This window comes from Diadema antillarum, unplaced genomic scaffold (genome assembly GCF_040938485.1).
Source record: "Diadema antillarum isolate AM-2024a unplaced genomic scaffold, OU_Dant_1.0 seq00001813_RagTag, whole genome shotgun sequence".
Classification (NCBI taxonomy): domain Eukaryota; kingdom Metazoa; phylum Echinodermata; class Echinoidea; order Diadematoida; family Diadematidae; genus Diadema; species Diadema antillarum.
In genome coordinates, this window is record NW_027272488.1 from 454032 (window position 1) to 467396 (window position 13365).

Genomic DNA, 13365 nt, shown 5'->3' on the forward strand with positions numbered 1-13365 from the left:
ACAGGGGGATGGTACAAGTGGAATGGAATGCTTTCCCTCCAAGCATGATGCAGTGCAGCCGAGATGAAGGTGAGGCTACACATTTTTAGTCATGCTTTCAGTATCGTAATGAGGTAAATGAACCCTGAAATCATGCACTCAGTAGCTCCTTCCCACAAGGTTGTACTGCCTTATGCTTCACTGGCTCTTGAAGGCAGGCACAATGACATGGAAAAAGAAAATCAATATCCTAACTTTCCACCTGCGTTAGATATGCAAAAGGGTGTAAATCATTTGTAAATTGATTAAAAAGAGGTAACTTTATACATTTATTCAGGACTGCATTTTTTTTTCTTACTACTTCAGGATGTTCCCACACAAGGAGAAAAAAAAAAGCCCTTGATGAGAAATGGTAATCCTTCTCACAGGATCTGAATCTATTTGGGATTGGGGTGAAACCAGGCGGCAAATCTCAGAAATGGGCTAATCATCAGAGGGATGCAAATCTAGGGTGGCGCTGAGGGGCATTGCTTCGTGGGTTTGAAAAGTTGACCCTGATTACAAACCCCCAGGAGTAAGTTGCTGCAACATACATTTTTGACAGCACAGTCTCTACAGACAGGCCAGACTCTTAAACATTTACCATTTCCCCCAAAAAGATACGACCAGCATACAATTTAACAAAAGCATAGTTAAACTTGATCGTGTAGAATGTTATTCAAATCTTTCTTCCCCTATTCTTATAAGCTCACTCCCTGCAAACGGAGCAAAACATCAGCATGATGACATTGTCGCAATTTTCTACACATAAATCCCAACAAAACAGCTCTGGGCACACTTTGTAGAGGTCTCCAGCTTACAACACAATAAATACTATGTGAAAACTCCTCCACCTCCTTTTTCCACACTCCCTTTCCGTAAGTAAACAGGTAGCGAAATTGCAATTTCCTTTGACTTTTGGCGATGAAAACGGGAATACTGCTGGCAGAGACATGTGAGACATCATGTGACTGCCATGCCGGTGGCAAAATTCTTGATATCACTACTGCAATACACTAAAAAAAAAGGACAAAAAAGAAAAGAAAGATTGTTGAGAAAGTGATTAGCTTTTCATAGTTTTTTTTCTTGATGTACTACCAGCAGGTGGAATGTTTGTTTTTGTTTCCTATGGAAGTCCACTCAAAGTTCATTTCAAACGTTTGTTCTCTCATGAGACAAAAAAACAAACAGTCAGAGCACACACGTTCTTTACATATCTGCCAGTTTCCTTTCACCAGATTAGTGACAGCAATTGCAAAGATATCTTTTAAAATGGTTTGAAGGGGCCAGTAACACTATACTGCCAAAAGAGGGGGAGGGGGAGGGGTGATGGAATGACGTATTTGACAAGAAAGCCATTCTCTTCAGATGGTCACAAGCATGCTACTATACCTTAACATTTTGAGATGGAGAAAAGGAGCCTGGGAATTATGAATATTTCTTGGCATTTTTTTCATGCCACTCACTTGACAATATACAATATACAACAAAGATTATGCTTACTGAATCCAAAAAATAAAACAGTCTACAAAAGACACAGCAAAAACCACACACTTCAAGATACATGTAGCAACAGGATATCGTCTATGTGCAATAGCACTTTTTTCTCTCATTCTCCACATCATAGAACATTTGAAAACACAGACATATAGCATTACACAAGGCAACTTTCCAAACTCACCTCACTGTTCAAGATCATGATGCAGTGATCAAAGTGATGGTGCTCCATGGTTGAGGTGCCATACAACAGGGACAATGGGGAAGACGTCCTGTGAAAGAATGCAGCATATTATAAGTCTCTTGCTGAGAAGGAAGGACAATTCATCAACATGGGGAAAATTTCCATAGCAAAAATATCATATCATATGATTACACATACTGATGACATTCCTACTAAGAATCAATTCTGAAGGCTGGTTCAGATTACATCACATTACATAAACTCCACACAATGTGGAAAAAGGTACACTAAAATTTAAATGTCTAATTTTCTCATAAATCTTTTTTTTTTTTTTTAAAGCACATACTGAGAATACTTTGACTCTTATGTTAAAGGGATGGTATTGTATTGGTGGAGATGAGGATTGGGCTTTTAACTTTTTGCAAGATCCCAAGAAACCACTTATGAAATGGTACAGAGCATACCATTCTAAGAGGAATTCAAAGTTTATTTGATGAAAATCGGTTTTGCAATGGCTGAGATGTCCCAAAACAAAGTAAAACCAAGTGAGCCTCATAAAAGGTGGGTCCCACCTTTTATTAGGATTGCTGTTTTGGATATTTCATCCATTTCAAAACCAATTTTCATCAAATAAAAGTTGAATTCCTCTTGGAATTACATGCTCTTTTATATTTCATAGGTTTCTCATCATTTCACCCAAAAATGTTGGAAACCTAAAGTTAGGTCTCAACCAAAACTATACGATCCCTTTAATGAGAGAAATATTGAAACAAAATTTCTTAATTCAAAAGAAGCTCAGTGTACTGATATCTTTGGACAACGTTTCCTCAAGATTTCTCTCTTCAATTTCCAATGAAGACAGGTTCTACTTCTGCTTTGCAGAACCAGACAAGCTTGATAAAAAGGGATACACACATGTGGCAAAGTCATGATGCAGGAACCAATCTAAAGGGCCATTCATCAAGGTGGCTGGATATTGCCCGGACATTATGGCTCAATTTGTGATGATTGAAATGTTCATACAGACAGAAAAGGGTTCACGACGTTTGAGATCACTGTGTGTCTGTGTGTGTATCCGTGTGTGCATGTGTGTGCACAAATTCATCTTTCTTTTTACAGTTTTTGTTACTTCGATATGTATGCTGTCAATATGTATTTAGTATATTTCATTTCATTTCCTTTCATATATTTTCATATATTTTCATATTCAACAAAGAGTATCAGTGTGGACAAAACATAGAATGATAAAAGCAATACATAAATTTTACATGTACATTGAAATATAATATAAACATGATAAATTGAGAAGGCTACAGATTCATGATATTTACTGCATAATGTTTGAGTTGTTTTTTAATTTAATATTATTGCACGTGTGTAATTGGGTATAGTGTGTGTACACGCATGTTTAAGGTCAATTTTGCAGATGTCCCGTATTTAAGGTGAACTGCCTTGGTACAATTGTGCAACACAAGAGACATATAGGATGCACCTTGTACTTGCAAGGCAACTGCTTTGAACTTTTTTTCATGCTCTATCTGAAAGATGATGAGTTTTCTTACGATTCCATGCATAAATGGAAACAGTCTGCTTCCGTTACAATTCAACATAAACATGCCAATTAAGCCAACAAGTGCAAGAGTATTTGAAAAATCATGCATTCTGTAAAAATTTATTTTAAGCACAAACACTCTGGTTGAAATAAATAGAAATGTTAGAAGACTAAGTTCATTGTGCAACAAAAGGATTCGATAGTTCTGCATGAAATATCATACAAATACTTTCAAAAGGAAAATAATACTGCACAGTGCACAAATAGAAGACTTCAACAACTTTCTGTTTCCATTCATTGGCACAATTATCAACAACACTCACTTCAAGACACTTTGACATATTCAAGAAAATATTGGCTGCATTCATCTTGTCATATAAGAGAGTGTATAAATTGTGGGGGCTCCGTTTTATAATGCTCTTTCTTTCGACAATCTGCCACTTACACTAATTGCAGCCACCATGGCAAAAGGTATACATATTGGGATACCAATCAGCATAAAGCGCCTTTCTTGTTGGCCCGGCAGCTGCTATTATTGTATTGTAGAACAAATGAACATGTGCTGCAGGGGCTTCAGAAGCTGGGAACAATTCCTGTATTCTTGTTACACTTGAGAATTGGTATTGATCGGCATTTACATCTTCATTTAGTTGAATATTTTGCAACTTGCTTGTTTAACTACTTATTTTCACTGTGTGTAACTGTACTCATCTGCTTTTATTTTTTCCTTTTCTTTTTTGTCGGGGGGTGGAGGGGATAAGGAGAGTGAGGAATAGAAATAAACTGCACATTAATGTGAACCAGCTGTTTCTCTGTCTACATGTGAGAATGCACATCTCATGAATGTGAAATGGGAGACTCACTTGACTTGGAATGTGTTGTTGGTGCCTCGGTGATCCAGGTCATGACAGAGGCAGGCAACGATGAGGGCAAATATTTCCAGCTCTGTCATGACAGATCTCAGCTTCCCCGTCTAAAACATACAAACATACATGCAAACAAACAAACAAATTTAAAAATGCAAGTGGAACAACCCATCAGTTGCTGTTCATTACTCACAACGAGTAACTTTCATCTTATATAGGTATCAGCAAGTTGTAGTAGTAAGTTTCTGTCTACTACAACAAAGAATATATATTTTAAAGCTGCTGGACAAACACAGTTGATTGTATAAACAGGACACAGCTTGTCTCCTTAGACAAGATTCATACACTTAAGAGGCCGTCTGAAACAAACACACAAACAACAAAGTATTGATCAATAATTTATGGATAGATCAATACGATGCTGAGTTATTGTGAAAAATAACTGCCAAGACGGAGGCGTCGAAGATGTTTTGGGGCTTGGAGCTGACTGCTAACACGTCAGAGAGCTGGAATTGCAAATTGCAAAACCTGTGCAGTCTACAGATTCGCCAATACATTCCCCTCACTTTCATGCAAGACTGGTAAGATAACACAGTAACCTTTACTTGCTACTTGCACATGCAGAATTATTCATTGAACATGATAGCTTGTTTGCCTTCAAAATGCAGCTACTTCTCAGCCTGCATGTCTTTACATGTCACGTAGAACAGACTGCCTCAAAGTGTGGAGTCTTGAATCTATCCAAATATTTGTGTGCTGGTCCCTGTCAGAATGTACCAAACCATGTGACTCATAATACATCTATTCCTAGATCCTTTAAAATGGAGGATAAAGACATGTTACTGCCATGGCATGATTCACTAACGTGGAACCGCTTGTTCAAAAAATTGATCTCTTTTTTTTTTTCTTCTTCTTCTTCTTTTTTTTTTTTTTTTTTGGGGGGGGGGGGGGGAGGGATTCTTCTTATCTCCTTACCACTCTATCAAGCCCAGTGCAGCTTCATTAATAGTAAGGTAAACAGCAGTCAACAGTGTTCCCTTTATCTAGATATGGAACATAAGTTCAATGAGTAAGCCTACACAATGTTGATGCTACCTATCCAAGCTATCCAAGTCTGTAAACATGCCATCACCAATATGGGAGCAGTAGATGCGAGTTGTCCTACTCAGCTGATCAATACCTTTCACTGTTTAAAAATCAATTAATTGCTATATCATCCACTATGTGCATTCCACTTGACACGCTTCACGTTTGAGAAAGGGATGTTCTACTTTTACCAGTGCTTTTTAGCCATTAGTGGCTTTTCCTTGCACTTTTTCACCACTTGAAAAAGCAATGCAAACATTTGAATGAAAAAAAAAAACAGAAGTTAAAAACCCCTGTTTATCCCTAAATTGGACAAAAATATGAAATGAGAACACCTACAATGGTTTCATTTGCAAAAAGCTATTTGAAACTAAATGCATTATGCATACTCACACAGCGACATCACAGTCCTTTCAGTAGAAGGCTCACCTTAACTCTTGCTAAATTAACTCTTACTTTTGCACACCTCAAAGACCATAGATCCTGTGCATCATATGTAATTTCATTCCAAATGTCCACAGTCACGACGTGAGTCTCATGTGATACTTTCATAGAATTTTAATAACTGGTCTCATGTGATACTTTCATAGAATTTTGATAACTGGAGATGAATACCCATCAAATGTCATTAAATTATTTCTCCTCGATGTGAATGACTCAATGAACAAATCAAGGACAATACAACACAGCGTCAAAATTACATAGCTTTGATGTCTCAAAGACCTCATAGAGTATACCACGTCTCATGCATTTAAATGAAATCATGTGCAGAACATTCTGCGAACCAAGAAGAAAGAGCGGCAGTAAGAGGAAATCTTCATTTTCTGCACACCAAGAACGCCGGCAGCCGGCAAAGTCATCACATGCAGTGCTCAGGAAATAACTCAGACGTGATTTGCATAATGCATCATTACTCTTCCAATGCTAATCACAGTGCCTCATGAACAGTAATCTGTGTTTCAAACATGAGCTCCAACATTCTCCTTACAGCACTGAATCAATTGTTCATCACAAGTCTATGACTTTGGAGCTTAATATCAGTACATATCAAAAGTATTTCCATATATTGTATTTGAATTATTACTATATACCCATTTAATTCCTAGCAATTACGAGTAGTCTTTATTAACCCGCTGAGGACAGTTTGATTTTGCTACAACACGCATTTCCCATAGACGCTTGCCCGAGTATACTTGGGACTCATCCTCAACGGGTTAATGGACCTGTGCATATACATATTACATGAATATTGTCAAGTTGGACTGTCGCAATCAGGGAAGTAGCAGATTTCCCAGGTATTGCAGATCACATGCCAAGCTGTATCTGGAGCTGTGATCATTGTATTCATATTTGATAGTACACACGTCCCTTTTAATAAAAACTGTATCTGATTAAACTGCAAATCAATTACATTACTGCCATTAATCAGGGCATATCAGATCAGGTACAATGCTACACGACAAGCACCACCCTGGTACGACTCATTTATGGTGTCATTCTAAATTGACACATTCATTCTGTCCCACATGTCCCACATTTACATTGTATATTCATTTACATGTGCATGACAATCATCTTTTTTGTTGGAATAAAAAAGACGAATAAAGAATATCCATATCTGTAGAGTGTATTTGAATCGGTATCCGTCAAAGCTGCCCCTCCATAAACATATTGGCACTAATGGATAGTGTCGACTTCCAAGAAGCACAGACCTAGTAGTATGTGTGCATTAAAAACGCACGAGGACAGTAAGAGACTCCTATACCTGAACTTGCACAATGAAATGCTGTGGTTTACTATGTCATGTTTGGACTTTGGTAGATGTCATATGTTTTTTTCATGGGACGGAAAGATCAAAAGCTTTTGTCACTTCTCATCCCTGGGGATTTATATGTGAGTTGTGCCCTTGAGTTGGAAATTGCTGCCTGCCTCTCAAGTCACCTGTGCACTGACCAAAAGTTGAAACATGTCATGACATTTTCAACTTATTCGAAATGCACAAAATTAATTGTACTATTGCTGCATTCGGCAGTCTGTGCGTATTGATTCTACAGACGAGGTTCTGTGACGTCACACATCATTGACACTCACCCGCCTGAGTGGCAAAACCAAAAAACACTACACGACGCTGCAGACACGATATGTGTGCACTGTCACACGTACAAATTACTATGACACTGCAGTCCCACTCCTGTGTATATCTGTTGCGATCTGCACGATATTCTCGACATTTTTGGTGTGCTTTTAGTTCTGAGTCTTGATGCAGCGAGTCAATAGAGAATTTCAAACGCCGTGTTAGTTGGCACTAGTCTGAGCTGAGGATGCGCGCCATGACTTTGTTTGTATTTCCTTTTCATTTGGATGTATATGTGACCCGCTACAACAAAAGGATCCTAAAGTCGCTGACGGGTGAGCCGAGAAAATCGAGTTTTAAGTCAGATCACCAAAATTTGTCAAAACGTTCGGATTTCTGTTTTTACATCATTTTGTAGTCTAATTTATCTTCTATCATCTGCCGAAATTTCGAAGCTAAATGATCAAAGGAAGGGCCTGAAAACAGCATTTTTCTGGGCCATGCTTGGCTCGCCCGTCAGCGACTTTAGGATCCTTTTGTTGCAGCGGGTCACATATCTAGATAGATCTATACAGGTCTGAGGACAATTACCTTATAAACACCCCGTGTTTGTTTTTCTTCATCATTTGGATCACTGATATTCTGAGTCGTAACTTTGTCAACTGATGGCCCACAATGTAGTTTTGTATCCACGTAGATATCTTAAATCATATTTAACCAATCACACCAAAATCACAGGAAACACTTAGTGGCTTATTTCCAATCACGTAACTTTGAACCAAATCAGTAGTCAGGAAACATTGATATGGTCATTGACTTTCATGTTGTAGCTCAGAACAACTCGCTTTTGCAACTGATCACTGCCTACACAATCTTACACTGAAGTTACATCCATCTGATATAATGCAAAACTATAAATCAATGTACATGTACAATGATTAGGACAAGTTAAAAGAAGTCTGCTGAGAGATATGTGTGAGTGTGTGTGTGTGTATGTTTGTGTCTCCCTTTGTCTGTCAGTACTCTGTGTGTGTCCATGTGCACTATACCCTCCAGGAACTGTATTTCTCAACAAATTTCACCCAACGTGCCAAAACCATTAGTACATTGATTTCTGGTTTGCTCCCAGTTACTTGAAAGGTATGTTGCATGATATGTTAGCAGACTTCAGATTCCGATTGTGCAGGCAGCATACGCTGCAATCGCTTGCAAAGAATGACGTTTTATGGGCGACAAAATAGACGTTGACGTCGGAGTCAATACTCCCTATAAACCGATTTGTTACAAATTTATATGAATGGTAGGAAATATTTAAAGCTATTAACATTTCTTGTGATTTTGGTGCAATTCAAGATATCTACATGGATACAAAAGAACATTGATAGGCACTGCTGCTCACTTCCCTGGGAATTATCTGTTGCAACCTGGTATAAAAATCTGACTTTCTTGCCACTAACACACACTCACCATCTATTTGTGCAGCCATGAGCAACACACAATGCTTCACCATTTATATACTTTAAACTTTCAAAATACCGATGACAAGTCGATATCTGGCACATCTGCTTCACAGTTTCCAGGCTTCTCACAAGATCTAGGGTAAGCGATTGCACTATCTAGGTAGCTAGCAATACTCATACCGCGCACCCGCCTGCCTGGCTGGCCTGATAAATCGCACACAATGGGAAGTGGGACGTAATGCTTTACGTGCTTGCCCGCATACAGCAGTTTTTGCTTCATGGGTTAGTGATGTCATTGGAGCTTCTTATATATTAAAGATTCACTTTCACACCCTCTTACATAATATAATCTGAGGATCAAATGCTGATAAGATACAACTCTCTATTTAAATTGCTCTGGTGCACCTGGTATATTTCGTATAGAAATCTCCATCACATGCCTTCTGCATTTCCTGATATCCGAGATGTCCCACAGCAAGTACAGTTAAACTCGCCTAAGTCGACGTTGCATATGTCGAATAATTGCGCAAGTCGATGATTTTAAAAAGTCCCGATTTTTCCCCATTGACTTACGTGTATTAATTCACTCACAAGTCGAATTTTGTAAGTCGAATACTCGCCTAAGTCGATGAAATTCCAAGAACACTTTCACGGAAAAACCATTGAATTTACTGTGCCTAAGTCGAATAAGATTTTATTGTGTAATAAATCACTGTCAAATTCACGAGACGCCAGTTTTTGTTTACATAAGACCCATACTTCATGACGCTTCTCTCCCTATCTTTCCCCCCTCTCCTCTTTTGACTCTTGCTAACTTTGGATGGAATGTGATGTGGGAAAGTTGAGAGATTATGCAACCATTCCCTACCCGTCTAAATGTTGCAAATTCGCACAAATATTTTGGGTCTTTTGTTTTCTCACGCAGCCTCGCTGAAGGATCACTTTTCTCACTTGCTCCATGCTTGCCCCACTCGCAGTAAGGTATTCGCGATGATTTCACTAGTTATTTCTGCTTTAAACATACACACTCATATATTTAAATTATCATTTGCTAAATGATAATGAACAAATCCAGTTCTACTAAAACTAATGAATGTGTTTGTTTCTTTTTCTTAACAACGATTAAGTGAGGTTCAACATGCATTATTCAACTATTCTTATACTGTAAACGTGGAAATTTTCGCGGTACATTAATTTTCGCGGATTTCGCGCTACGCTCGGCTAGCGCGAATTCAAAAACGCGCGAATATATCTTCACAATTTTCTACGCACATTTTGAACGGGGTGAATTGTGTGTGCTTCATCGATGATACTGCTACGTAGTACAATGTACAGGCATGTTTACGCTACTAGTATGGTTGGGTGTTCATAATACCGGACACCTAACGTTTTTCTATCAATAGAAACGTGAAAAATCTCACAATTTGCCTGAAATTTTACTCACGTGTGGAGAAAATACTCCGGATTCACAAGCGCGCACTGAAAATGCAATCTGAGGTACGCGCTCTTAGATGGCGGCTTCGAACGCGTGGGGTGTCATTTTTTCCACACTCAGTTGCCCTGCTCATTTCAGCCGACCACCCTGATAATACGTATAAAGGGCACTTAAATGCGTTTTTTCGACAGGCCGCTGTTTTTTTTCTAGCCGTCATTTTTCCCCCAATAATATTTGAATATATTTTGAATCCTTCGATATTACTTTTGAAGGACTGTTTGATGAATTTGACTTGATTTTCATTAGGAAACTTTTCATCGTAATTGAAATAAATTAGATGAGTCGGTTTGTTTTTTCACATTCATTTCTCGTTTCTGCATCAACTCGTACGGTCGTAGCGCGCGGGCGACAAAATGTTTATGTCATGTGTATACATGTGCAACGTGTGTGCACGATCGTACAAGCGGCGGTGACAATTTTGCGGTCAAAATCGTCAAATTTATTACGGAAGGATACTCTACATCTAACAACGAGTCAGCAAAGGTAGGCCTAGTTATATGTAGTTACACGATAAACCTTATTCGATTTTGCTAAATTTCGGTAATTTAGAGGGAATACTTAGTTGTTTTCGCCACATTTTACTCGGTAGCGTAGCCCAGTGAAGAATCGAACACCGTTGCGCATAGTCCCATGCGTACATTTTCTTTCTGTATGCGCAATGCCATTATAATGCGCGGTCGGTCGTTATGGACCCGGTCGGTGGGTTGAACACCTACCATACTGTGCGAAGAGACGATACCCTAGATTGCTGTGTACTGTAGCAGGCATGTGTGCACCGCACGCATCGATGCTACAGTCCCCCGTGACTACGGTACTAGAGTCACAGCTGTACTACATATTTGAGTGCTTGTACTCGCAGTCGAGCCGCTCGCTACGTCGCTTGTCGTACGCTGGCATAGCAAGCTATGTAGCAGAGGCTTTGGATGAAAGCAGTGAATGTGTACTACAGTAAAGTAACCTGCTGCGGAGCGCAAATTTAAGAACCCGCGAATACGTTTTCGAGCCGCTCAGCGCGAAAAATTAATCGCGCGAAAATATTGACGTTTACAGTACGCTACTGTCACCCGGCGGGATCGTGATGATTTCATTAATTATTTCGGCTGTAATCATACACACTCATATTCAAATCATCATTTGCTAAATGATAATGAACAAATCCAGTTCTACTAAAACTAATAAATGCTTTTGTTTCTTTTTCTGAACACCGATTAAGTAGGTTCAACATGCATTATTCAACTCTTTTTACGCTACTGTCACCCGGCGGGATCGCGATGATTTCATTAATTATTTCGGCTTTAATCATACACACTCATATTTAAATCATCATTTGCTTAATGATAATATGAACAAATCCAGTTCTACTAAAACTAATAAATGCGTTTGTTTCTTTTTCTGAACACCGATTAAGCAGGTTAACATGCATTATTCAACTACTTTTACGATCTGTCACCCAGCGGGATCGCGATGATTTCATTAATTATTTCGGCTTTAATCATCCACACTCAGCTAACCAGCAAAAGAACTGGAAGTCGGAACTAAAATTGGAAAGTATATAATGATGAGTTGCACACGCATTTCAATTGTCCATTTTTGGTCACAAGTGTTGCTACATGAAAAGTTTTTGAATGTGCTATGTTTGTTTTTTTTTTTCGTTGCGCTCTGGTCTGACCTAATATCTTGCACGCGTATCTCGCGAAAAAGACAGACTTGCGGAAAACAACCATGAGATAGGCCGGTCGCACAGCAGCAAAGTAGCGCAAGAGAGAGCTCGCATGCGCAGCCTAAATGCGGACTTGCGATAATTGCGCCTTTGGAAATAAGCAACCACGAGGTTGCGATATCTTCCGTTGAGTAAGCTAAGTAGACACGATTTTTTGAGAGGTTCTTAAGAACACATGAGTGGCATATGATGCAAAATTATTTACATTGAAATGATTGTGTTGTCTATATTCTGTGGTAAAATGCTTCAATTCAAATTTTATATCAAAATCAAAGCACTATCTCGATCTAAAAGTAATCATACATTCGGGTTATTAGATGACTGACACTTCGATCATGCACGCAATTAATGCCAATCACATCACCAGCAGCGCTCGTGTCACACCTATAGTACATGTATGTGTACACAAAGTCACCGAGGCACCTTACACCACTGCAAGTCGATAGCCATACACACAAGTACACGTGCACCGCACATGAAGGATGCAATAGACACAATATCTGCGTGGAGTCTATTACAAAAACAGTCTTAATACGCGAAACCACAAATCTGACAAACTATTTTTCCTTTGTTGATAAGAGAAATCAAATACCATTTTAACAAACACCTTGAAAAAATGATTTTCCCTGACTTTCCAGAAGAAATAGATGGATTCCCTGACTTTCCCTGACTTTTTGCTTCTGGAAAAAGTATTTTTAAATTCCCTGACTTTCAAGAAATTCCCTGATGCGTACGAGCCCTGGGTATGGATGAAGCTGCTGAGTTTTCAAAGCGGAAAGTAGGGGGAAAGTTACGGGCACAGGTAAATCAGAATTAAACCTCTACACGCATTTCAAGCCACGGTATGGTAAACTGGAATCAATCACTGCTCAAATATCGTTCATATTCACTTCCCCAAGGTTTAACAAGGGTGTAAAGTAATCGGACCTGTGCCAATACTAATGCACTGTCCATGCAAAGTTAGCCGCGGCCCTGCCAGGTGACCCGTGCTGTGGCACACCGCTCCAGCTCTCGGTTCCAGAGTAGACAACATACATGTACATTATACATATGTACGTGTGGTGAAACTGTAAGTCAATTTTTTTCGACTAACGCACAAGTCGAAAATCGCCTAAGTCGGTGTGTTTTGCTCAGTCCCGAGAAGATCAACTTGTGCGAGTTTAACTGTATCACAAAAGACTCATAGTCTGACATCACAATTCAAATTCATGTGCATCTGCCTGTTCTTTTGCATTTCAGCTTCCTCAATATGAGCTGAATGTTATACCTGCATATTTTGTCAACTTCAAATATTAACCCATTCATCAGTGAATAAGAACTGCAATAAAAAAAAAAAAAAAACCTCTGAACATTGACCTATGACATTTGATACACAAATCCTAAAGCTACAGTGCATTAGATTACTGGATGGTA

General features: G+C 38.9%; 1 protein-coding gene across 1 annotated transcript in view; it reads right to left on the bottom strand.

Annotated features, from left to right (window-relative positions):
* LOC139712502 (cGMP-specific 3',5'-cyclic phosphodiesterase-like) overlaps window positions 1–13365 on the bottom strand; it is a 70599-nt gene that overhangs the window by 35515 nt on the left and 21719 nt on the right. The window contains exons 6-7 of the mRNA XM_071624318.1: window positions 4115–4224; window positions 1700–1787 (exon numbers count right to left, since the gene is read on the bottom strand). Of these exons, the coding sequence (XP_071480419.1) occupies window positions 1700–1787; window positions 4115–4224 (198 nt within the window). The remainder of the gene's footprint in view (window positions 1–1699; window positions 1788–4114; window positions 4225–13365) is intronic.